This window comes from Psammomys obesus, unplaced genomic scaffold (genome assembly GCF_907164565.1).
Source record: "Psammomys obesus unplaced genomic scaffold, mPsaObe1.curated_primary_1811, whole genome shotgun sequence".
In the NCBI taxonomy this organism is placed as follows: Eukaryota; Metazoa; Chordata; class Mammalia; order Rodentia; family Muridae; genus Psammomys; species Psammomys obesus.
This window is the reverse complement of record NW_026585609.1, coordinates 1862734-1890318: the sequence shown is the minus strand read 5'-3', so window position 1 is coordinate 1890318 and position 27585 is coordinate 1862734. Positions and strand designations below refer to the sequence as shown.

Here is a 27585-nt window from a genome sequence, read left to right as displayed (position 1 = left end):
CTTGATTTAGGAATACGTGTACTAAACCTTTAACATTGCTGAGAGGCCTTACTATGTACCTTTCCATAGCTGTTTCCTGGTCTTCAGACACATGATTTTCTGTGTTCCAGAAAGTTTTCAGGGATTCCTTCTGTGCGCACATTGAGAACATTGTGTCCCCTTCTGTGCGTGTGACCCTCGCACTTACTGGGGACAGTGGCAAGAATAGTTGGAAAACCAAGTGCTTCCGAAAGGGATCATCTATGACTTATTCATCCTACATCACAAAACACAATTTCATCCTCTATTGAGGGGATTAACTTCTTTTTGCATGAGTGTCTCTATACCAGGCAGAAACATTTATCATATTAGTCATATTAGTCATAGGAGTATTAGTAATGTCTCATTCTACTCCTTCCTCCTCCTACCCCTCCTCTACCCTCTTCTTTGTTCTTCTTCTGTTTCTTAGAAAAATAATAATTCAAAAAGTTTCTCTCAAAAAACTCTAAAGTAAAATAGTAAGTAAAATAATATCCATTCATTATACAGTGCAATGTAAACAATTAACTCCTTAAAGATGAGAAAAAAACCCCACAAATTTATCTCTAATCATTTCTTTGCTTTAATATTTACTGAAATACTTGCCACTTATGCAGGGAGAATTGCATCAGTGGGCTATTGAGTCAGAGAAGTGGCTTTCATGCTGTGTCCCCGCACCACTGAGGACATGCCACTCGCATCTTCAGCAGCACATCCATATCCTCTTCAAACAGACACAATACACACTTTGTGCACCATCATTTTATGGAAAAGGTTTTTATTCTCCTCCAACATGTTAGGGTAATTTTGTGCCCCTTTAGGTATTAGAAGATGGAGGCTTAAAGGAGTCAAGAAACTTTCTCAAAATCACTCAGATTTTAAATGGTGGCTCCAAAATGTCTGACAAGGGACTAGTCATATGGTCATATTTTCTTCACTGCTTTATGATGTGAATGCAATGGAATTATTACTGTGCAAACAATCCACCAATAGTAATCATTCTTTATGTTATTGTCCTTTATACCCATCTCTCACTAGGGGAGTTTAAAAGCATGAAATTATGTCCATTTGTGAAGACAAAATGAAAGGCACATCAAAACACACCTAAATATTTACATGTATATAATCAGAGTGAGTTTGATTCTGTCTACATCTATTCTTTCCTTCTTGGTTTTGGTTCTGATGCTGTATAGATGCTGCACGCGGGACTGCCTGAGCTGAGTGGAGCTGAAGACCTGAAATACGTATATAACAATCTCCGTCCACAAGACACAGACCTGGAAGCCACAAGTCATTTTACCAAGTAAGATGAGTGAGTGTGGGTGTCCATGTGTGTTGACATACAGCACACATTTGGGATGATCGAAGGTTGACTATTCATTTGTATGAAGCTGGCAGAATTAGAACCACCTATGCCCCCATTTGCCAAAGCTAGAAGCAGGGAAATGCGTGTGTCTACAGGAAGAATGCCTCAGCTGTGTCTAGAGCGGTGCCATTGTTTGCTAACCAGCCTCTTCATCTAGCAGATTGCTCAATATGGGGTCATTGCAAAGAGCAAGGGCTGACATAAATAAATTGGTTACTCTACTTGAACTCTGTCCAGAAAAACAATTTGGAGGAAAAGATTTATGAAGAGAAACAGGCCGCTACTTTCATCTGCAAGACATTACAAATACTGGGCTATTTAGTCAAAGACCTGTGACTGTCATCTACTTTTAATCTATGTTTTATTAAGCAAGTCTGGGAAACACTGGTGTACTTCAAGGTAAGAGTATTGCCAGAATGCACAGAATATCAGTTAGACTCCATGGCTCTGGGCAAACTATAGTTCTCAGCCAACTTCAAGTATTCAGTAAATGTCAGCTGTAGTTATCCCTGTAAACAATTCAAGGAAATCAAATAGAACTCTGTCTTCCCTATGACTCTTCAGAGTGACTCCTACCTGAATCTTTTAATCACTAATATTTTCAACACAGATTGTATTCTTTTTGCTTTGAAAAGAAACGTTAGCAAAAATGAAAATGGTGTGAGTTTCCTCCACCATTTCCATAACGCACATTTCAGAATGTTTTCTCAGTGCAAGGAAGCAGTGAGGCTTCATCCAGGCCAAACTTCCCTCACTCGAGAAATCTCTTTCAATAGACAGGCAGCTTGCCTGGCAGTGAGATTTAAGACCAATGAGTGAATCAAAGAATGATAGAGCCAGGACGGTCCTTATGCTTTCTGATTGTGAAAAATAAACATTCAAAAGAGAAAACAGAGATGCAGAGGTTAAGGGTCTTAACTGATACCTCGGAAGCAAGGAAGAGAGCTCAGATCCAAGCCTCATTTTTCTGTTTCCGGAGTTTTTCCAGGAGTCAGTCCTGGAAACTAGATGCTATTACTAACACTAGATAGAATCTTTCTGAGGCTGGGGGCAGAACCCTGCTAAGACAAGGTGGAAGGGGAAGGAGGTGTTTATCTTCTACCTTTTTAGTTCAGTTTAGGTTTTTTTTTAATCTACCATTAGAGAATCATTAGGAAAGACTGGTTATGTTTTTGTTTTGTTTTGTTTTTAATGTTTGGTTTTTCACTCTTTAAAGAAATATTCTTTTTTTAAATTTAACTTTATTTTTTATAATTTATTCACTTTGCATCCTGATTATAGCCCCCTCCTTTGTCTCCTCTCCATTCCCCTCCCCTATTTCTCAGAAAGGGGGATCCCTCCTCCCCTAACATCTGACCCCAACCTATCAAGTCTCATCAGGACTGCCTTTATCCTCTTTCTCTATGGCCTCACAAGGCCTCCCAACAGGGGAAAGTTATCAAAGAGCAGCAACAGAGTCCATGTCAGAGGCAGTCCCTGCTCCCCTTGCTGGGAAACCCACATGAAGACTGAGCTGACTATTGGCTACATTCTAGTACAGGGATTCTAGGTCCTCTTCATGTACAGTCCTTGGTTGGTGCATCAGTCTCTGCAGGCCCCCCGCGGACCCCGATTTGTTGGCTCTGTTGGTCTCCTTGTGGAGCTCCAGTCACCTACGGGGAGGCTGGGGCAGGAGGAATGCCATTAAATCAAAGTTAGCTTGGATTTCGTAGCTAATTCCAGATGAGCCTGGGTTACAGTGAAAGATCTGTCCCAAAAAAGCAGTAACAAAAACTAAAATAACTTTTAATTAAACATTTTTATATTAGCTAAAAACAAAACCACAAATAATTGGCCATTGACTGTGGCCAATCACTAGATTTAGGGCATACATAGTAAGCCTCCTCGGTTTGGGGGTTCAGGAGATACCAAGTCATCACAGCTCATGGGTATCAGCATCAGGATAGCTCACAACCTAGGAATGGAAAGAGTAGGACACAGCACAGAGCCTGCAGGTCCTGGGAGCTCAGGGAAGCTCCAGGCATTGTATCACAGAAGTTTATGCCTCTGGCCCAGCTGCCTCTCCCTGGTCCTATTAATTCTATGCAGAATGAATGGGTTTGTGTGGCAACCACATAGCACCCTCAACCAGGTTATCCCTTCAAAGAGGATTTCAGTGAAGTCTCTTTTTGTGCACTGTAGTGTGACAGTTTGATTGACATGGAAGTGGAACATGACAGAGATGCAGGAAATAGTTTGGAGGGGCCAGAAATAGTAAATAAAGGTAATGTAAATAGTAAAGAAAGGGCCTGTTTTTGAGATGACAGTCAGCGTTATTTGGATGATTACAGCATAGAAGTTGACTAATAGTCCTTCCTGTCACGTAGGTACATGGTGACTGAGGTAGAGAAACCGCTATCAGGCCCTGGCCAGAGGAAACTCGTGGACAGACTTTGCTAGAAAGAGTCCTCTTTTGTCCACCTCCTGGCTTGTGAAGGACATGATCTTGTGTATGAATAATCTGATCTTCCCAAAGCTGGGCCATTGCCTCTATCCATTTCCAAAGGACATGACCATGTATGAGAAGTCGATCCAAGCCGGAAGCCCCGTGGCCGTGGGCTTACCCTCTGACCCACCTCTACCTCTCCCAAGGCAATTGCACAACTGCAGATGCTCTTCTTCGCTCGTTGAACTTTCCTTGACAACTTTGCGTAGCGGCAGGTTTGCACTTGCTCTGCATTGCAGGATTAAGCAGCCTCTAGTTATGTGAAATAGAAAACTCCATCCCTGTGTCTAAAAATGCTTCTATCTTACCATTTCCTATCTCTTCTTCCCCACCCTTCTACCACGAAGGTCTCTGTTAAGATGTATTCATCCCTTTCCACTACCCCCAATTGGGACTTTTTCAGAATAGATAATTTTCATGATTTTTCCTAATTATTTGTCAACGTAACTCATATGTAAGTCATAAATTTCTGGAGGGGGCATGTGTTCTTACTTTCAATCCTACTTAACCATGAGACCCTAGGCAACTAATACATTACCCATGAAACCTTGTTATTCGGTACTCACTAATCTTTCCTCCCGTTATCCTACAGGAGAAGCTATTTTTTATGTTCTACTTATTACTCAGTCATATATTCTGGTGCATAATTTCATCATACATTGATTAATTACATCAGTTCCTCTCAAGTAAAGCAGGGAAGGAGGCGTATTCCAAGTTTCTGATTCGTAAGAATATTTGAGTGCGGAACAAGCTCTATCTGAGGAAACTGAAGCGCCCAGCTGCAATTCTAACTACATGTAAGACATTTAATAACAACTAGCACCTAAGGTGTTGCTTCCTATATGCCAGGCCTTATTGTAGGTGCATTTCACAACCTCGCTGTCATAAAAAAACAAACTGTGAAGTAGTAAAACATCTAACTACATATTTACATTAGTAAAACAAAACCCAAGAGAAACGAAACAAATTGCAAGAGACATAGCCAAGAGGACGCACAGCCATGTGATGGGTGGAGATGGTGTTCTAGAATGCGGAGGATCAACCAGGAGTCTTCAGTTCAAGGTTATCTATTCTACAAGCAGGTTCTCAGCTACCCATCACTCCACAATCTTATGTCACATAGACTGTAGCACTTAAAAAAGAAATACTTATTCACTGAACTAGAAGCAAGTTTTATAATGAATCTGTCATAGGTGTTTTGCGCTTCCATGAAGATCATCAAATCAAATACACACACACACACCCATACACCTTATTAATTATATATTGTTTGAGAATTTTCATAATCCAAGTCATGGCTTAATCAAGATATCCTTCACTGCTTGCAGACACTGTTTGAAGACATCTGACTTCCCTGAACCTCAGCGACAGGTGGAAACCCCCTCGCCCCCGGCAGCACCCCTACCCACCACTCAGAGCTCCTTGGATGTTCTTGTGCAGAGACTGCTCTAATTGCTGCCTTTAGATACTCCTATAGGATCCCTCCACAGCAGCTTCCTGCAGTTGCTTTCCTTTTTGTCTCATTGTTGCTCCGTTCTGAGACGGGCAGAAATGGTGCCTCTTTTCTTCTCAGCACAGTCTCCTGAAAGATTCACTTGTTTTTAAACCTCAAGAGTCTCACTATTATATTTAATCCTAAGGTTTCAGTTGTACACCTTTATGCTTTTTATATCTGATGCGTCTATTCAGGTCTTCTGCACATTCAGGATCAGTAACTCAAGAACACCTCACATTCCACATTTCATCCAGCACCAAAAAAGACCTTCATATAGAAGGTCAAGAAACGTCTGTCATTTGTGCCAGTGATTCTTTACAATCAAAACTATTTCTTATGGTCTATTATTTGCATATTTCTGATTTCTGAAATATATGTTACTTCTTCCTTAAACCTTTAAACAATGAATAAAGTAGGTTTTAAAAATCGAGGTCAACTATAAATTATAATGCAACTTAGGCAGAGAGTTTGGGATTTAAATAAAGGATGGAAATTACGTGTACTTCTTTATAACCATTTTTGAGTACCTAAAAGATATTTGTCCAGAGTTTCCCAAAGATAGCAAGAACTGAAGATATTCACATCTCTTACACAAGATGGCATAGTGTAGATAAATAACCTATAGCATCCCTGTAATTTTCTGTTGTCAATCTCTAGATTACTTTTATATTAACACAGTGGAAACTGTATATAATCTACTTTATTACTCAGAGAGAGGTGGGAACAGCAGAATGTTGGGCCATGTTCTGCACAGAAAAAGTTATTTTCAAAATATTTTTAGCCCATGCTTAGTTGAACTTGTAGCTGTGGAGGTCATAGAGATATTTGAGCATACATTTTTTTTTTTTGTCTGAATCATATTGTTCTCTTTAGCTATGGTCTCTAAATCACATAGATTTTAGAACTTAAAAAATGCTTATTTACTGAAAAAGATATATGTTCTATAATGAATCTATCAGAGGTACTGTGTTCTTCGGTGACTATCATTAAATTAAACAGAGACACACAAATTATCAATTACATATTGTATTTGAGAGGCATACATATAGTCTCTATGTTTACATTATTTTATTCTCTTCCTTCGTTCTGAGATTCCCAAAGCATTTTGTGCTGCTGCTTATTCTGAAGTAATTACCAAGTTACAGATAAAAATAAGTCAAAAGAACCCACCTACTCCCTGTCACCAAGATCACCGCGTGGGAGTGTGAGTAAGGACTGCGCTGTGGTCACCCTAAGTTTCCGCATCCTTCCTATGTGCTTAAACATCAGGAGGCTCACCTCTCGACCCTGCCTGAGACTTGAAACACAGAACTGGCTCATTCTGTCTGAATCTACTGAGCAGCATGGATTGCTTCCCTACCCCCGGGTGTGTGAGTTCAGGTCAAGAGCTGATTACAAGTATTTCAGAGGATGTTACATGCTGTGAGGCACTGAAAATTATAGTGTAATTAATGCTATAGGGAGGAAAGGAAAAAAAATAAAACTATCTTGCTGGTCGTGAGGATTATTCGGATCACTGCCAAGGCCTTTTTTATCCCCCAACTCCCTTCTACTACTTCTTGAGTATAGCTGAATGGAATCAAGAAATACCAAGACTCAGGCCCCTGCAAACTGATGCTCTGTGAGCATCAATAGCTCTATGAGCCCACTGATAGGCAACAAAGGAAACTATTCATTAAAATCCCATCCAAATGGGTTATTTCAGAAGTTTCAATCAATCACAACCCTCTGGTTAGCTGTCCTTAGAAAAAGATAACCTCCAGATGGGTCAGGATGGTGTATGCAAGATCCACCATCTGCCTCCCTCCCACATCTAGACAGTGCTTTTCACATCATCCATTTTCCTCTCCAAAGGTGAGAGGAGAAATTGTCCATGGATACCCAGATATCTTTTTGGCCTGCCACACAGATTCTATGATTCAGACAATATATAGTCCACCATTCCTCAGCTGAAAGCTGGAAGCTGAAGAATGCAAAACTTCAAACTTGAAAGAAGAATATCTGCTGTTTGAAGAATAAATGATGTGTACGGACACAAACAGTAAGCCAGCAATGTCAGAAAGCAGCAGGACCTGTTTGGTCTCACTGAAAACAAACCTGCTTTGTTTATCTTTGTCATCACAAGCTAGGTCCCACTCCTGATTTCCTGGAGCACTCTGGTATAAGTTCCAAAGGTGTCTGATTCACTTACCTACTTCTCCTTTTCCTTACTGCCTGGGGTCCTTCATATGAGTGTCTGTGGAACTTGTTGCCTGTCCTGAGCCCTGTTGTGAGTACCCTTGCCAAAGAAGACCCTGGAGCCATTTCTCTCAACTATATGCACTTTGGAGAACAGCCTCAGGAAAGACCCTTGTGTAGAGTAATGTGTTGGTGTCAGGAATGATTCTGAAGAAGATGAAAATGCTGGCAGCCTCTAAAGAGGGCCCACTTGAACTCATATTTGAGACACAGCAGCCACACTCCCCTGAGCCCCCTACAACTGCAGACACAGTGCAGGGAGTCCTGTGTCCCCTTCTTCTCCCTTTAAATCTTATGGCCAAATAACAAGACAAGACCACATGACCAACTGCATCCAAACGCAGTTCCATGCTTTTGTAACTGTTCTCTCTCTCCAGAAGTGAGCAAAAGAACATTGCACAATATAGATCTCTGGGTTGTTTTATCATTACGTTAAATTTTTTACTTAGTGTCTTACAAATTGCCATATTGTGAATTGCTTTATTCTACAATTAAGAGTCAATGTCTCCTTTATCTTAGTTTAACTGCTGACGCCTACAGAGATGAACACTCATGGAACAAATAGAAGTTAGAGGGAGTAACAACCAGGTCATCTAACTTCTTAAACCCAGAAAACAAATTCAAAGAGACTTCTCAGAATTTCTTCTTTCATTGTGAAAGCCCTTCATGCTTTTTCCCATCTAATTATAACTCAGACCATACCAGTTTTTTCAGCCTTTGTTTATTTTTACTTTTTTTTTTTTTAACCTATTAGTATTACAGCTTTTACTATGTGTGTGCACTTCCCCAGTGTTTTGGCCAGCCACACTCAGCATGATCTGTGAGAGCTTAGTCGCTGCTCTAACTTTCTGCAATAACAATGTCTCTGACAATTTGCCTAATTTTCCTAAATATCAAGTTAGGATAAAATTAGCTGTTGTAGAACAAAAATGTTTGGGATTTTCTGGACTACTATGAGTCTAAAGGTTCAATGCATCTGAAAAGTATAAAGTACCTACTAACGGTACCAAAAATCACTAGTGAAAAAGAGGAGTTTCCCAGATGACAGTGATAGAATAGCTGTCGCCTACACAACTGCTCTGAGCTGTGGTTGACAGTCAGCAGAAGTCCTGAACCTGTGCAATGCACACAGCTGCTTATTCCGGGGACTTAACAGCCACAGGAAAATAACCTACCAATTTAAAACACTTCTTTTCGTATTTTAAAGACTTGCATAACTCCCATTATAACACTATCTATTGTCGTTGAGTCTTCTCTATTGTTGCATGTTAAGATTTGTTTTCCTATGGTGCTTACTTTCAGTATCATCAGTAAAGCAACCTGGCATTGAGGGTGTGGTTCAGTGCTGTCCTTTTTCTCTGGTAAACGGCTCCATAAATGGAGTAGGCCATCAATCGTCTCCTGAGTCCTCCATTCTATTTGCTCAGGTCTGACCAGTTTATACAAGGCGCCTCCACAAGAAAGTATAATAACAAGCTTTTCATAGTCGAGGGTAAGGAGCCTGAAATTCTTGTTTAGATTCAGTCGGGAGCCTCTTGTGACATTTACTTAGGGCTCACCAACTCTGGGACATTATTTCTGAAGACTGAAACTTCAATTTGGAAAACAGCAAAGACATTTAAGAAGATTTTCAACGTCTTCTGTGAGATAGTGTTTTCTATAGGTGACAGGGAAGCTGCAGCTGGGGAAATCTCAGCAATGAGCTTGCCTAAATACGATATAAACATGAGAACACCAACTAATGTGCCGAGAGGGATGGGAGAACACTCACCAGCCTAACTCCTAGAAAAGACAAAGGCAGTTAATGGCTGCTGAGAGAGGAAAAACCACTCTTCTTCAGGGGTAAGTCCTGATAGGCTATGCAATTCCAAGATGTCAGCCCCAAACACGTATAAGCAACACTGAATAAACTCAATAGGTTGTACTGATAAATTTAGATACATATATATGTCACAATAATAATAAGTAAAGAATAAAGGCCATGAACTTGGAAAGGAATGGGGCTTTGTGATGGAAGAATTAGAATGAAGAGAAGGAGTGGGCCACATAAATATAGAACTCATATATGAATCGCAAAAAAAAAGTAAATTAAAAGATTTTAAAAATTAAGTTTCAAATGGCAGAAGAGGATTAAGAAAAAGGGAGAGAGGAGTATCAAGAGGAGGAGGGGAGAAGGAAGAAGAGGAGGAGAATACAGCTGCAGCAACAACAGCCCTTGCTATTCTGATCCTCCTGTGGTAGCATTCATACAGGACTTGAAGAGAGCCTACCAAGACTCAGATTCTGCTGAACGCATGCGTTAAACAATTGACTCCCTGTTTCTTTCCACATATTTCTCTACCTTTTGGACTCACATGCAATCATTTCCTTATTGATTTGGTAGTACTTGGGGGGAAGTATCCACTTCCTATAATTTGTGTTACCTCTTTTGGTCCCTGAGAAATAGCATGCTTTAATCACCAAATATAATCCATAGATGCAAGAAATCGGGTTCCTAAAGCCTTTAGGAATGATGGTAAGCTTGTGAGCAGAGATAGTGAGCACAACAGCGAGCCAACCTGCCTTCTATATAACAGGTGCTTTTTTAGGAGTACAACAGTGTTTCCGGATTACCGAAAAGAACATCCTAAGGAAAGTCTGCACACGCTTATAGCCAGGCTTTCCAGGCTAAGTTGGCAACCTGTCAAGTCATTAAGAATTAGCGTGGCATACCCTGTTTTATTCAAAGGATGAAACCTAAAATTTTGTTTTCATATGTACACAAATGCATTGCACACATGTGCAACCGGTTTTACCAGGAGTTCTTTTTGCCATATCTGAATGTCAAGTTTACAAAAAATGTAAGTGTTTCAAGCAAACACAGAGCTGAAGCAGGAGTGTGACCAGGCCAAGCCTGCCTGAGCTTTGGCAAGGCACATCGGCAATAAAATGCCTAGAAAGGTAGCTTTTATTGTGCACATAAAATGCATTAGCAAAGATCATTTGTTGAGTATATGTTTTAGATTCTGTGTGTGTGTGTGTGTGTGTGTGTGTGTGTGTGTGTGTGTGTGTGTTTGTGTGTGCCTTAGACTGGGTGTATGTATAGGCATCACGTTTGTACAGATGCCAGAAAACTGTGTCAGATCTTGTAAACTGTAGTTACCAGCTGTTGGGAGTTATCTAGTTTGGTTTCTGGAAACAAACCCAGGTCCTCTGCAAGAGTAGCCATCTATCTTAACCACAGTTTCTCTAATATACATTTTTAAATAGCGCATTTTGCTTAACATATGTGCTTGAATATTTTTGACATATTAATGTATAATAAATGGGAATTGTGTGGTGGCATATTTTATAAACAGAAGCATTAAAAATGCTAGCCCAGCATTTCAAAAGTTGCAAATTGAATGTTGGATTATTATTTTTTTCCCATAAAATTAAAAAAAAAACAATTGTGACAATGCTGCATCAATTTATCATTCCCCCCTGAGTGACTCAGAAAGCTGGCCAATCAAAACCCCGAGGCAAACAAACAAACAAACAAAAAAACAAGACAAAAACAGAAATATAATAATGTGCTCATTTCATGTGGCAGAATCTCTGCCATGAGATGTCTATGATTTAAATGAAAAACAAACTTTCTCTTGGTAGTTTTTGAGTCATGGGAAACCTTTCTGTTTATAAATGATAAAACTACAGTGTCCCTAGAAATGTAAAGAGTGACTCCCACAAAGTCTTCACAGACAATCTTTGGAAAAATATTTCCCTGAGATCATTAAAGAAACTGCCCAGGAAAACCTATATTCTGGTAATATACAGGGAATCATGTAAATAACTTAAACTGGGAAAATAAACAAGCTCAGGGAGTGGTGTCCCACGGTCGCTTGAGGGGCTCACGCATCACTCTGGTCCACACCTTGAAGGTGATACCTCCCAGTGGTCACTCCGGCTTATGTGAAGAGAAAAAGTTTCCTCATACGTGTCAATGTGAATTCAAAAATATGTTATTTGAACGGAAGCAGTAACTCAATTAGTAAATCCTCATCCAAACATGAGGAGCTGAGTTCCGGCCTACAGCACCCATGTAAAACCGGGTGTGGTGATGTGCAGTTGGAATCACAGCCCCGGGGAGGCAGAGCTGGGAGATCTTATGGGCTTGCTGGCAGGCCAGGCTAGCCAAGCTGGTAAGCTCCAGGTTAACGAGACTAGTCGCAAAGGTAGAGAGTAACTGAGGAAGACTTCCAGTGCTGGTCTCTGACTTCTGCCCTACACATGCATGTGGAACACACACAGAGAGCTATCTATGATGCGCATGTGCACATATAACACATACACATGTAACATGTATACATACACACATATTTGTATAACACACACATGTGAAAACAGAACATTTAATTTTAAGAGGAATTCCCATTGTTCCTGAAGCTACTGTGATGATCAGAGCTGGAGGTTTAGTATCCACCCATGCACACATTCCCAGGAGGTAGTTGTTTCTGAGGAGAAGCAGTTTAAAGCGTTAGCATATGTTGGGTGAGATTACACGCTTACTGTGAAGTAGAATGCAGTGCACATACAATCTGAGGTTGACCTTGCTGAGCATGGCAGCACATGCTTGCAGTCCAAGTACTTTGGAGCTGAGGAGGACCTCAAGTTTGAAGCCAGCTTAGGTCCCCTAAAACAGAAGCAACAATAAAGCAAGCAAGCAAACAAACAAACAAAATAAGGTCTAAAGTTTGAGAAGTTTTATGATTATGGATATTTTCAGGTAGCTGAAAATATGTGTTACATTTTCTTCTTTTGCCCACAGGCTACTTCTGAGTAAAACAGTCAAAGGCTGAACAACTTATAGCTTTTACCACAACAGGGAGTCCACACTAAACCTAGCAGATTACTTTCCTTCGTAAGACAAAATTGAAAGTTTTTTTTCACTATATAAAATTCATAAACAGAATGGTAACTTCAGAATCAGAGAAATATGAATGGAACTCTGGTTACAGCTTCCTAGGTTACATTATTATTATTATTATTATTTTTTTTTTTTTTGGTGGCATTGAACCGGTCTTGGATTTATCCACAGAGAACATGATTTTGCTGCTTTTCTGGAGGATGAGCTTATCAGGAGGTACTTGCTAGCCGATATAGACTTCCTGAGGCCAAAGCTCTAATTGGCTTCATGACCGGCAAGCCCCAGTGCACACAGCAGGACCTAGCAAGGGACTTAGACATTCTTTATCAAGAGCGCCTGGGGCTTTTCTCAGAGCTTGGATCCCTCTGGCTTAGCTTTGGATCTTAAGTATAAGAATACTCTGCATATTTAGAGACATAGCCCAATGGTAGAATGTGTGGCTCACAGACATGAGCCCTCCTGCCCTCCATTCCCCAAGCTGAAAAGTTATTCTGCGTGCTCCTGCACCGTTGGCATTAAACAGAGTGAGTCCTGGAGCTGTTCCCTGGGTGTACAGGTTTTATACAGATGTATCAGACCTCCAGGGCTGGGCTCCTACTGCTGTCAATTCAGACCCTGGATGAGTAATATTTAATGGTAACGTGTGATGTTTTGCCTGTAAGAGGAAGTGGATGTGAATGATAGTTTGCCTCAAAACCACAGAGCAAGGGGCTGATAGCTCAATAGCTAAGAGCATTTGCTACTCTTCCAGAGTTCAGTTTCCAGGACCCAGATCTGGTGACTCACACCTACCCGTAAGTCCTGCTGGAGGTAAGCTGGCACCCTCTTCTGGCCTCCAAGGCCACTTGCATACAGGAGGCACACACATACACGCTCAAAAAAATGCTCACAGGGCCCCATTTTGCCTAAGATTTTTAACCCTTGAGCAGTGTGAGAGCAGAGCAGGTACACAGGTGGGATTTTGTGACGCACGTGCATCAGAACGTTCGTGGTCACTGCTCTCTGAGGTCTGCGTGTACATCACTCCAGAGCTTCCCACCCCAGCACATCAAAGTGCCCATTAAGCATTTCCTAGATCGGTAAACTGATGAAGAAATGGACAAACACTTATAAATAACAACTGGTAATATCCTTAGACTGTTACTACTGTTTCCCTGACTTTAAAGTCAGCGCTCTGAACTACAGCGTATATTCGTGAGCTTTAAACTCCAAGAGCATCATCAAAATTAACAAACACTGCGGAAATGAGAAATGGGGATGGGAGTGGTATTTAAATGATTTTAGCTCATTTTAACATTGGTATACTGAAACGAGTAACTAATGGGAGAATTTGACATTCAGAAAGAGCTAGAGGATAGAAAAGGATAAACGAGTCTTCTTTTTTATAAAGGCAGGGGAAATTATTAAACACGGTTGGAGTACATTGTTACCATCGAGGACCTGGTGGATGGGTTGTAAAGCAGGGATTAAGTGAAAAGTGTTGATGCATGCCCGTGCACATATTTATGCTTGATTAAATCAATTCATCTCATAAAACATTAGCAAGTTCATAATGAAGGGAAATGTAGATAAATATCATACTTCTGAAAGTGAAAATTTATAAGCATTCCCATTGTCAAGGAAAAGATGAAGCCTCAAGACTCTGAGACAGTGTTCTTTTCCCAGCTGAACCGGGTAACAAGCAAAACAATCCCAAAAGATTAACAAGAAAGAAATCTCACCGAAGAGTTTACATAAATGATTACAAGACAAATATTCAAACACAGCTACTAAGTAATTAAACAGGTAATACATTTGTCACCTCAATAGAAAGAAGAAATTTAATAAGATCCAGAAGCATTTAGAAATGTTTACGGAATAAAAAGGGATGCCAGTCATATCCAGTGTAAGAACCTGCAGTATATGCACACACACACACACAAATTAAAATAAAAGCAAATCTTTAAAAACAATGTCAGTGGTACCTAGGAAACGTCACAGAGAAAATGGACACAGTGCTTACATTCTCGTGTTAATGGGACACAAGGTTTACACGGCCCATCATACTGGGGAAGAGAGAGCAGAAAGGAAGCTAGCAAATTTCAGTGTTGCTTCTAGTAGGGAATAAATAAAATATCACAAAAGCATGCAAACTTTACATTGAGAGATAATTATATCATCAGAATGCAAACTTTCTTCAGAACTAAATATGCTTTCAAGTTCAGATACCAGAATCACAACAAGAAAAAAAAAATAAACACTATAAGGTGAAAAATACCTCACATCAAGTACTTGGGCATTAAATAAATTGTTATAGCATACTGACTTTTCTTTAAAGACAACATGTAAGGAATAGAAGTATATAAAGACACAATGAAAGTAAACAATGAAAGCCAAGTCATAGTTTTCAAAATCCTTTAACTAGAGGAGGAGGAGGAAGGAGTAGAAACGCCATGTGAAGCTTTTGACGTCGCTACATGGTCATCTATGGAGTTCGTGCTCGCGAACCAAGCACAGGCAGGCATTACCAAAACTCTCACAGTGCTGTGAGCTCGTGGCTCTGCGCGGGACTGCAAGTCAGCTACAGGTTGCACCGCCTGGCTGGAGCTTTGAACCTACCTCTGTTTCTAGGTTTAATTTTCGGATGTGTGTACATATTTTAAATGATTACAAGCTACATTAATTTGTTTTAAAATTGTAATCTCCAAATACAGAAAACAAAATAAATTTATTTATTCCACTTTTTTACTTTGCATGTGTCGAGGCCGTCTCACTTTGTCTTTCTTTCCATTTGTCCCTCCTCTTTCCTCCAGTGCTGGCTGGGGTTACAGATGTGTGACACTGCTCTCTCTCTCTCTCTCTCTCTCTCTCTCTCATTCTCTGTCTGTCTGCCCCTTCTCTTCCCCTCTGTGTGCATGTGTGTGTGTTCGTGTGTGTGTGTGCATGTGTGTGTGGTGTGAACTCCCGTGCTCACAGCACACATGCAGCAAAGAACCTGAGCACACACTATGGAAGTAAGTTTTCTCTTTTCGAGGGATTGCATTCGGTTGTCAGGCTCATCAGCAAGCCCGTGACCCGCTGCCTCACTGACCCCAAACAAAGTTCTAAAAATTGTCCGAATATAATGATCCAACTACACTTTTCTATCTCACCAAGAGAGTGACTTCTTCATTTCTTAATAATTTCCAGATGTGAACTAAATGTTTAGAGATACAATATTCAGTATCTGGGTTTTGCATATACACATTTTTGTCTCACCCTCCAAACACACTTGCATCTGGCAAATATAAGGCCCAATTATAAGCAAAGCCGGGAATACAGGGAGCGCTTCTTACTGTCTTCTTTTTCCTTTTTCTAGGGAGATAAAAGAAAGTCTGGAGTGTTTCCCAGTTAAGTTGAATAACCTGATCCACACGCTTGCACAGATGCCAGCCATAAGCCTTGCCAAACCTGCCCCTCAGACTCCTCTCCAAGAATCCTGCATCCTGAATAAAACCAGGACAATTCAGAGAGCCACAATTTTAGGGTTCAGTAAGACACACAGCAACGTAAGTGCAAATCTGTCTGTGCCACAGGCTCTGCTGGACAGACCTTTTAAAGCATGATGTTTTTGCTATGCAAATTGAAAAATCAGTTACAACTGGAGAAGGGCCATTAAGGAGATGTTTTAAGGAAAATCGTAACAACCGGAGCTATTAGTGGAGAACCATCAGAGGGAACAGTTCCTACCCCGTGGTAGAATATAAATCAAGAACTAATTAAAGTGTCTGCAGGAAAGGACAGCAGAAATTAGGCAGTGTTGCCAGAACATGAAATTATGGTACCCTCATGCATTTTATTTATAGGTAATCTTGACATCACAAATTGCATCCTTCAGCCTTGATATTTCTCTTTTAACAGAAAGTTTCCTTCTTTGTTTAGTTTACCTAAAAGTTGATTTTAGTTCTATGTCCATCTTTTGACTTTTGACTGTTTATCTGCAGCTGTATCTGATCGAGGTGATATGCAGCGACAGCAGGAAAAGCCTGACCAGGAAGTCATTTGAGCAGTTTTACAGACTTCACAGCCAAATTCAGAAGCAATTCTCCTCGGTGGCTCTCCCAGAGTAAGGCACTTACCCCTTGCCTTATTTGGCCTTCAGAACATGTCCTTGAGCAAAGGGGGAAAATGATGGCTAAGAGGTTTCCTGTTTGGAAGCAACATGCAGTTCTAAAGCAGATATGCTGTCCCAGCAGAGCCTAAGCAAAGAGCCCTTTGCAGCCGAAAGCAGAACAAAGTTGGCAATTTTCTTTTTTGCTTCCAGCCATTGATTTTTGTAGATGGAAAAAAAAATCAGAACCTCTTTCATTTTTCATCACTTATTGGGGAAAATTGTTTTATTTCCCTGCTTTAAAATTTAATCTTCTCAGTTGTTACTATAAAAATGGAATTGAAATTGAAAGTCGGAACTAAATCAACATGCCTATGCTTTTGACAATAACTGAAAATTAAAGCTCATATGTAGGCACACATGAATACATGGGGGAAAGACAGGATTTTTGTAGGAGGGTGATAACATCAATTGGTTTATTCATAATTCACCTTCACTGTTCTCAAGCCTGAGTTTTCTTAATCATTAATTACTAAACCTGCATGGTCTAAATGTTATTTATTTGATGTACATTTTGAAGGAATTACTGTGATCATTGTTACAGTGGAAAAAACTGAAGTAAGATAACTATAGATACAATTAGAACAACTGCTGTTGATCTAATTTAAAATACTTGTTAGTTAAAATGAGGGAAATCTAAATCATGAATTTCAGTGTACAACAAAATTGTACTTTAACTTTAAAAAGATGAGTGCCCCATCAATTATGATATTGGCAGGGGATAAACCAAATTTTTATTTTTCTTTCATCTGCACTAGGATTTTTGTTACGTGAACCATCCTTTAACGCTCTTCATGGTTGCTTATAACCTGACATGCTTTGCACATATAAATTTTCATTTGTTCTTTGCTTTAGTCACTTTTCAAAACATAAATATAAGTTGCCAATGAGTGAAGAGATATCGTGAAGTATTGAAAGAGTATGTTTGCTGATGTCTTAGATGCTTTGAAACATGAACATTTCCAATAGCTGGAAGACAAGATATTAGACAGCAGTTCAGGAACCTGAGAGGGAAATGCATCAATTTTGGAGACATCTATACATAGGTTTTGGATTTTTTAAATAGAATCAGAAAAAAAAAAAAGAAGAAGAAGCATAAGCAAAAAATCTTCAAACTTCAGCTGCAAAGTTCAGTATCTAGAGTTGTCTTCACTAACAGTCACAGAATAGTACAAATCACGTATACATTAACCTCTGTTAAAGGCCTTCTTCTCTAGCCTCTTGGAGAACTCTGGAAATGTGAGCACCACTTCCCACTGGCCTCTTCTCAATCTCCAGCCTTAGTTAGGATTCTGTTCCACACAGGACTGCTGCCTGGCAATGAAGCTAAATTGATATGCAAACCATTTCAGGAAGCCTCTGAGGGAGGGACTTTTAGCCTTGTGTGCCCTGAGCAGCTCCTGTGGGCTGTCACTCCTCCAGGGACCAACACTAGAGATCATACATATGGAAGAAGAGGGCAAAATTTTCTCTGACTCCTACATTTACCAAGAGAAGCCCTATGAGACTTCCATATATCCAAGCTGGAGGAGAAAAAAAAATCAGAACATCACAGTCAGGAAGAATGAAATTCTAATTAGTCATACCCTGCAATAGAGGTCTTCCAATTGGGCCATTTGTGCTTCTGGGACATCCTAGGAATACACAGGCATGGAGATTTTCTTAGAATGAATGGCTTTTATCCTCATCTGCTGGAGTAGACAAGAATCCATCCCCTCTTCCCATTTTTCTCTATGCTGTTAGAGGCTCACTGACCACTCACACACCAGAGTGAACTCAACAAATGTTTCTTGAATGTTAAACAGGAACTGATCAGCCAGGGCCATAATCTGGACTCAGGAGCCAGACCATGACATTGGTCTGCTCCTAAAATGTTTTTTTTTTTACAAAACAAACATACAAACAAACAAACAAAAACCTGTAACCAGGTAAAAAACTAGGTAATAAAACTGTAACCTGGTGCAGGAAACAAATCATGAACAGGTAACAGCCAGGTAACAAAAACGCAACCAAGTATCCAGGTGCAAGAAACAACATTACACCATTTTGACTAGTTAGACAAAGGGTTTCTAAGTGACCCTTAATTTGGCAGGTAACAAAGTATACAAAGGATGAGAAATGAAACCATAGAGACATACTTGGAGACAAAATGTCTTCTGACATGCTAAAGGTACAGCAGGTGATAACAGAAAGAGCCATAGTTAAGAACTAAGGTAGGTATCAACAAAAAGGCTATAGAATTTTAGCAGGTTATAAGAATGCTTTCCTCCTAGCCTTGGAATTTTGTTGTGTGCTATCCTGGGATGTAAAATCCATCCTGAAGCAGATAAAAAAAAATTCTTGGTGTTAGTACTGAAAAAAATGAACTTCCTAAGCAAGCAGAACTTTTTTTTAATCAGCATTTAAAAAAAATAAATAAAACAAAAAAGGAAAAACAAATTTTTGTTTTGTTTTCTTTTTCCTGTTTTTCCCAGAACAAAATGGAGAGTGAATCTGTGAGCAGTGTCAGATAAAAGAGCATAAGGATACTTTTTAATGACTGATTTCAATGTGGCGTTTGGATTGAAAGGCACTAGTATGGCCCAATTCTGTGCATGTATTTATACTTAGAACTTTCAGTATCTATGAAACACCAACAAAGATAATTGATTTATTAAACCAATATTGGAGTTCTACACATAGATGCATGAGTTATATTTAACACTAACTGAAGCCATCTAGTTGCCAAGATCATTTCCAAAACTGTCAGCACATGTGTGTGTAATTATATGTTACATATATTTATATTTTAGACTAATTTTTATTGGTCCTAATTTTCATAACTAAGTCCAGATGAAAACAAATCTTAATACTTCAATTCTTAGATTCGTGAACTATTTTAAAATATTAAACATTACTTATTCACTAAATAATAATTGAATACACTTATTTATTTATATTGCACTCCCATGATCTTTTTAACAAGTAGCAGGGAATGTCCTGCCTTGACGTCACCACTTGATTCTGTGTGTTTGCTGAAAAAGACCCACCAGCCTCCTCATTTCCCCTTCTGGGAAGCACTATAGGCAGGCCAACAGCAAGCTGTTGAAAATATATGGTTATACAGGAAAATACATTCCCCAATGGAACCACTACCGGGCCATCCCACCAAACTGTTCTTAAGCCCAACTCACCAAGATGGTCTTCAGGTAGATCACAGAGAAGCCTCTGACCATACTCTTCCGGACAGTGTGACTTGAATTCACAAGAAGGAGGCCAGATGGAAGCAGATGGTACCTGTTGAAATGTCTAATTTATTTCATGCAATGATGTCTGTCAAGAGCAGAGAAGAAACAGTGCAGTTAGAACACTTGGAAAAACTATGATTTATTAATTTCAGAAACTTTGTGTTAGTCTCTATATGTACTAGGAGGAAACATTTGGAGTGTGCTATAAATACAGTAATAAAGATCATATTAAATTAGTTTAATGTTAAATTAAATTAGTCTTGATATCAGTGATGATTAAAAATAGCACAAAGGATGACGATTGTCCCCATGAAATGGCCAGAATTAACCATGTACATCCTGCCATTTTCTAATGTCCTGCCCTCCACTGATGCAGGCGTCAAATTTGTGACCAACCACAAAGGGGCTAATTTTCATACTGACCAAAATGACTCTCCTCCTTTTTAAAACAGGTTTCCTCACTGGTGGCACTTGCCTTTTACAGACGTGGATCACAAGAGAATCCGAGATCTAAGTCGCTACGTGGACCAGCTGCTGCACGGGTCTTATGAAGTCGCGAACGTATGTAATACCTACGTTTTCCACTTTTATTCAAATGTCAACTGTTTACTTACTATTACCAAAAGTAGTTTTAAATGTATCAGCATTCTGTAGTTTCTTCTCTCAGTAAGCAAGTACGTGGAGCATGTCTGATGAATGAGGTCCCAAACCCTAGCTAGATGCCTAGATGACTCAAGGTGAGCTAAATGGGCCACAGATGCCCCAGGACCAGAGCATGGATTTCTGCCAGTTTTCATGTAAGTGCGGGCTGGGAGACAGACAGCATGTTTCGGGCGTTCGACTTGGGGTGAGAGTTAACAGAGTTGTTCTAGGGCTTGGTCCGCCACGTAGGGGAGATCGTGGTGAGAAAACCGTGTCACTCAGCCAGGTTCCCATTGAGACTGTGAACAAATACAACAATCAAGGTGGCTGGAAGCAACACAAGTCCTTTTTCTTTGATTCCTGGAACTCAGAAGTACGAATGTGGGAACTTAGGGACTGACGTCAGAGTACTGGCAGCCCTGCTCCTTCTGGAACAGTCCACTTTCTAGAGCAGCGGTTCTCAACCTGTGGGTCAAAGCCCCTTTGGAGATCCCATGTCAGAGCTTTTGCACATCAGATATTTACACTATGATTTGTAGCAGTAGCGAAATTACAGTTATGAAGAGCAGTGAAAGAATCTTATGGTTGGGGGTCATCACTGCCTGAGGAACTTTATTAAAGGCCGCAGCAGTTAAGGAGACTGAACCACTGCTCGCGGGGATCTCTGCCCCAGAGTGGCACATTCAGGACTCAGTGACTGCCCTCACGTCTTCCTGTCTGGCTCCTACTGTCCTTGTGCCTCCACTAGAAGGACGTCAGCCATTGGACTGCAGAGTACAACCTTACCATCTCAAGGTCTTCATGTGTTTTATCTGCAAAGGCTCTTTTGCTGTGTAAACTAGTGTTACATAAATTACACTATGACCGTCTACTGGGTGGGTATTATCTGATTGGTAAGGATGTATGGAAGAGTATCCAGATTCAGTTACTTTGTATCTTAATATGAAGAAGAGAGAGAAAGAGAGGAAGAGAATGTTCCAGGAGTATTGGTATTTTGGCTAAGAGACATGCATCTGCTGTGTTATGGAACTATTCCTGAGGAAACGCAACACACGCCTACTCACCCCAGACAGGAAGCTCCCACAGCAGACTAAAATAGGGGTGCCCACCAAAGCCCAGCTCAGTGCCATGAGCATCATCGGGTTACTTAGAGGAATATGGCTGAGGCTCACTTAAAGGAGCAGAAAGGACTCCAAGACAGCTACATCAACAAAGCCCACCCCAGCGTGGGTGACGGACAGCTCACAAAGCTGCAGTCCTGGAGCACACTGCCCAGCCTGCAGTCACCTCAAGAGGTGTGAGTGTCCTCTCCAGTGCCTCAGTTGGTCAAAACCTCTTCCAGACAGCTTGGCTGGTTTCTGCTCCTTGCACGTAGCTGCTCCGGTGTCAGAGTTTTCTTTGCAGCTCAGCTTTGTTCATTCAGTCTGAGAGGACTCTCAGCTTTTATTGCTTATTGTGGCAGGGAGGGGCCTAGTGGATGGAGTCACTTTCAGGGACCTCCTGGAGCTCTTTAGAGTAGTTTGCTTTCCAGCTTAAAGAGATTCCTTCAGGATAGAATGTTTTAATCTTGGGGACTCAGGGTAGGGTGTTGCATAAACGCCTCTTCTGTCTGTAACAAGGCCTTCCTCTTAAAAACATACAGTCAAGGGAAAGTCATTTTGCTTGGAGTTTCTGTAGTCTAATATTTTCCATCCTTTTGCTTGCTATATTTTATATTTTTCATTTTAATCATGACCACAAGTAACAAATGAAATTTTGTATTATATATAGAATGCAATCTTTGCCTTTTAATTGGAATGGTGTGTGTTCCTGTGTGTGTGTGTGTGTGTGTGTGTGTGTGTGTGTGTACCTGATATATTCTTTTTCCCTTTCTTCCATTCATTGAGGATAACTCAACTCTGTCCTAAATAGCTTCAGAGTGATATTCTGCTTAGCTCTGGGGATTACCGCATGGATTAGAACATACATCCCTGATGTTTTAAGTCCACTATGACTTTGTAATTTTTTTCTTAATTTCCCATTGAGGTGAAACCTTGAAACAGTCTGTTTGACCCATTTGTATTTTATATACCATGATAACAATATACATTATTTTTTTTTGTTCTTTGTCTGCTTGTAAAATTTTTGCCTTTCCAAACCTCTTCATCCTGTTTTCAGATACACCGTTGTTTCTCTTTCTCATATGCAAGCTTCAGGCCTTTCTGTATTTGCATTAATGGTGAGTCTTCACTGCTGGCCCTCCGATCCTTTGAAGCCAAGTTGAAAAATCACAGGTCAAGCTCCATCAGTCACACTCTGCAGCATATTTGGGTGAAGTGACCTAACCTACTGTCACCACGAGTCTGGCACTGCAATCATCCTCCAGGTGTGCGGTCTCCAGAGTGGTTTCCCTCACCCTGTCCTCTCAGAGGAGCTGTGCTGCCGATCCCAGTCTGTGCCCATTATCATCCCCGAAAAGCTTTTAAATATTTCTTTATTTGCTTATTCTTCTTCTTATTCTTCTCAGTGGTCCTGAAATAAGCTTGGAAAAAATCTATAGAGATTCTGGGTTAAAATTATACCCTTCTTGTGTAGAAGTCAGATCAGGGTTTGCAGGACACATAAGCACACATACACACAAACACACACACAAACACCTATCTGAACATACATAAAATATACATACACACTTAAGCAGACACACACACCTACCTACCCCTAAGCACACTGTACATGTGTAAAACTAATGTCTGCAGAAGAATCTCTCATTTTCATCACTGGTGAGTGAACTATGTGACCCTGTGACACGGAACGCCCCTGTGAGACAAATGCTGGCTTCATAAGCAGGCACCTGGCAGACAGAATTCCTCAGTTCTTAGACATAGGTTCTAGTGGTTTATCTAGGACAACATCCTGAGGGTAAAGAATGCAAGGATTCTCTGTTGCTTTGCTTTTGAAACGAGGATGGAGAACGATTACAGAATCTTTTAAGTTAAATCACATACTTCAAAGAGCTTGATCGTAACCAGTGAGCCCATCTGAAATAATAATTAGACTAATCAGCAGTCAGCAAGCCTTTTCTTAAGACATAGGACCTGTCACGTAGCCTCCAAAGTGGTGGAATTATGGGCATGTGCCACCAGGCTTCCTAATAAGGCACCATTTTCTGTGAGGAAAAACTTTAATTCCAACACTCAATATGCTAATGAATAAAGCAACCCTCTATTGATTTTGTGAGTAAAAAGCAGAAGCAAGTGCAGGCTTGCTCATTAGAGAAAGCACATCATCCTTCCTCCTCCCCATCCTTAGCCACTGTCACAGGGAGTAACCTTCCTCTTCTTCCTTGTCATATGTTGGACATAACAATCATTTGGCGTGTAAGGTAGCAGGTCCTCGGGTGACTGGCTCTCATGTAGGGTTAGACTATGTTCACCCTGTTATGGTAAAGCTGGTAGACTCAGCTGCAGATGCTGTTCTGTATCAAAGGATCAGTGCCCAACACTGGGGTCCAACTTAAGTCCAAGGGAGTTAGAGAGTGTGGCATTTAAGTCAGCACTACAAGTCAGGAAGCAGGAAATAAAGAGGCCACAAAGTGCCACTTTGGGCACAGAGAATGTGAGGAAGCAGGTATGGTGGACATGTTCTCCTCTCGTGCAAGAAAATGTCAGACTCTAATGACTGTATTCTCGTATTCTCTCCAGTTCTTACCTCATACCCAGGTAGTTTCTAACTCATCAATATTTGCTAAATATTGTAAATGAATAAATGAATAACAATACCATCATTATCATACAGTGGCCTATAGGATTGCTGTTGTCCTTCAAAGCCTAAGGGACTGACAGATTACATTTGAGAGCGTTTGACAGTGACCTTTAAACTTCTTTTCTTAATTACTGGCAAACTGTTTTCTAATCAACTCATGCTTCCAAAATAACTAATTGTTTATATGCATTGTGTATGCAAACTTCCATACGAATAAGAGATGACATTCTAAAACTTGCAGAAAAGGAACCAAAATGTTTAGAAAACCTTGCAAGTACTGTAAAATGAGTATTATACTATGAATATTCCTTTCGGGCCAGGAATATGGTTCATTTGGTATGCTTAGCTAGTACACAGCAAGTCTTGGGTTCAATTCCTAGTAGCATGTAAGCCAGACGTGGTGATGCATGCCTGTAAGCCTAGCACTCAGGAGGTAAAGACAGGAGGATCATGAGATTAAGTTAATTAATGAATTTATAGCTGGTTTGAGCCTTGCCTGGGCAGCAGGAGGCCATTGTGAAAAATAATTTCCCCTCACTTTAATGTGTAATACAAAATGAACCTCGTGACGGAGACCTCCTCCTTAGCGCAAGATAATCACGGAACTCTCCCAGCTGCCAAATGAAAGCCTGGCTTCATCGGCTGCCTACTGCCAAGCCCAAGGACAGCACTGGCCATGATCAGCATGGGTGCATGTTAATGTATTAACTCGTGACCGCACTTCCAGAGAAGCCACTCCAGTTCTATAGATTACATTTGCAATGTATCTGTATTGAGCAAAAAGAAAGAAATGTTCGCCGTGAGAACTTACTGATGGAGAAACTGAATGAGAATAATAGTCTCAGCAGCAGGAAGACGCAAAGACACGAAATAACTGCAAATGATTTAAGACAATTTGAAAAATAGACCACAGGAAAGCAAAAGCAGTTTCAACATAAAGAAAATATTCAGGTGCTAGAAGACTGACCCAGCAGGAACAGTGCTCTCTCAGAGGACCCAAGTTCAGCTCTCAGCATCTGCACCAGGAGCTCACAGCCCTCTGTAAGTTCAGCTCCAAGGGACCCAACACCTTCTTCTGGATACCTGCATTCACACATACACACATAAATTTAATGGAAGTATATTTTAATTTCTGTCTCAATCAACCGGTAACAGGAAATGAATGTTGTCGAAGAACAAGGTACTATATTTCATGACATTGAGGTAGAAGTGACATTTGCATATCACAGAACAGAGCAGAATATTGACATCTTTGTGTCCTTTACTGACTGACACTCTCAGAAGCTCATGGCCATGTCTTTGTGATTCAGGCCAGAATGGCAAATATGGCAGTTATCTGGGATGAAAAGTGCTGAGGTAATGTGGGAGGATTCTCACCTTTGAGCGAGGCCACGCAGCTCACAGTAAAGCTGCTTGGATACAAAGTCTGGCATGATGAATTAAAAACATTCAGTAGCTGCTGCAATGATCAGATCTGGCCTTTGCGGACAAAGGAAAGTGTGAAGTGAAGACACTTCTGCTTTCTCCTACGGCATGGTAAGATCTGTCCATACTCAGGAGCAATGTGTTTGCAGGAAACTCAGCACATATACAGTGAAGACTTCTGGGATTGACTAATCCACAGAAACCCAAGCAGAGGGCTGTCGTGAGAGTAGAAGGCAAAGGCACTGGGCCTGGATACGATGGTGACACTGCAAAACGCATTCCAGCACAGCAAGGTTTCATGAATCTCGTCATCACTCTCATGGATGCAGGGAGACATATGAACACAGGCAACAAGCCTAGACCTGCAGTTTTCATTATAGTCACATTTACAGAGGTGGTTACATTAAAGCACTACCTCAGAGGCCCTGAGGTCAGGTGCTGTCAGTTTACTGGACGCTGCGATCAATCTTTATCGGTTAGCAATGAGGGACAGGGGAGCTGAGAAAATGATAGGTATCGCATTATGTTTTAAATCGGTTTGAATTAAAGCCTGAGATTATAATGGATGAAAAATAGAAGAAAAAGGAGGAGTGATTGGCATTCTTAAGCATAAAATATTGTGAAACCAAAGATGTTAACAGCACATCAACTGGAGAGTATGTGCTCTTGTCTAGCCTTGTAGTTCTAAGGCGGAGAATTAGATCCTGTTTCACAATAAGCTCATCAGAAGTTAAAACTGTAGCTGTTCTTCCATCATGACAGGGTCACAAGTACATCTCCAGAAACTTAGCTGATTCTTAGCGGTGTTGGGGAAGAGCAGGGCTTGATCTGAGCTCAGCATGTGCTTTACCACTGGTAGCCATGTCCAGCCCCAATGAGGGTTTGGAGGAGGGTACTCTTATAAGATTTATAGACTGCATCTCTTTTGTTAGTTGTCCTTTATATACAACAAAATCAGCAGAGTCTTGTTATAGTAATGTGTCCAAAAGCACGAAAATAATATGCATGGTTTGTAAGCAGAGCCTCGTAGGTGGCACTTTCTACAATTACTGACTTAGCCAAAATTAAATGCATATACGTAGGTATGTTTTTAGGTACGCAGATCTGGGTTGAACCCAGGGACTTGTAACTGCTAAAGCACTCTACCTCTGACTGCATCCCCAGCCCAACAGGTGTGTCTTGTGGTTGTTGCTGTGCACATTATGTAATTTCTGGGCAGAGGTGCCAAAAATAGCATTCGGTTGTCCAAACACTGTTTCAGAAAAAGGGACAGATTAGTAAAAATATCTTCAGGGGTGTCCTTCTCAGAAATGCTTACCTTGTTGCAAAAAGAAATCTGAAGTGTGTGTGTGTGTGTGTGTGTGTGTGTGTATAAGTGTATTGTGTGTATGACTATGGTGTGTATGTCTTTGTGGATATTTGTTGTATGGCTGTGTGTATATATCTGTGTGTATGTGTGTTTGTTTAACCTAAGCAATTCCTATGTCTAGACATGTTTGAGAAATTATACCACAGAAAGTAAAAAACAAAACAACAACACCAACAAAAAAACCAGTATCTGACAAGGATGGCCCTATACACATCTGACTTAGAAACTTAGAAAGACTTTTGTAACCTCACACATTCCCCTTGCTTTCTATTAGTCCAAAGAAAGTTCTTGGAAACTGAGTGTCATTCCAGAAGCAATACAGTGATGGAGCCATCATGACAATATCAAGTTCTGAATAGTGGGGACTGGGGAGATGGTTCGGGCCAGCAAGGAATGGGGGTTCAGATCCCCAGCACCCACACAGAAGTCGGGATTGGTGTACATGTGAAATCTCAGTAATGAAGGTGGAGGCAGGCAGAGTTCTAGAATATGCCCAATCGAATCTGTGAGCCCCATGTTCAGACACACACACACACACACACACACACACACACACACACACACA

General features: G+C 40.6%; 1 protein-coding gene across 5 annotated transcripts in view; it reads left to right on the top strand.

Annotated features, from left to right (window-relative positions):
- Positions 1-27585, top strand: part of Pik3c2g (phosphatidylinositol-4-phosphate 3-kinase catalytic subunit type 2 gamma) — a 327855-nt gene that overhangs the window by 247857 nt on the left and 52413 nt on the right. For 4 of the 5 annotated variants that reach the window (XM_055610362.1, XM_055610384.1, XM_055610373.1 and 1 more), the window contains 4 exons: positions 1212-1321; positions 15825-16014; positions 16450-16571; positions 20296-20404. In XM_055610362.1, coding sequence (XP_055466337.1) covers positions 1212-1321; positions 15825-16014; positions 16450-16571; positions 20296-20404 — 531 coding nt within the window. Of the gene's footprint in view, positions 1-1211; positions 1322-5197; positions 5664-15824; positions 16015-16449; positions 16572-20295; positions 20405-27585 lie in introns of those variants that run through there. The other variant, XM_055610395.1, reaches the window with a different exon arrangement.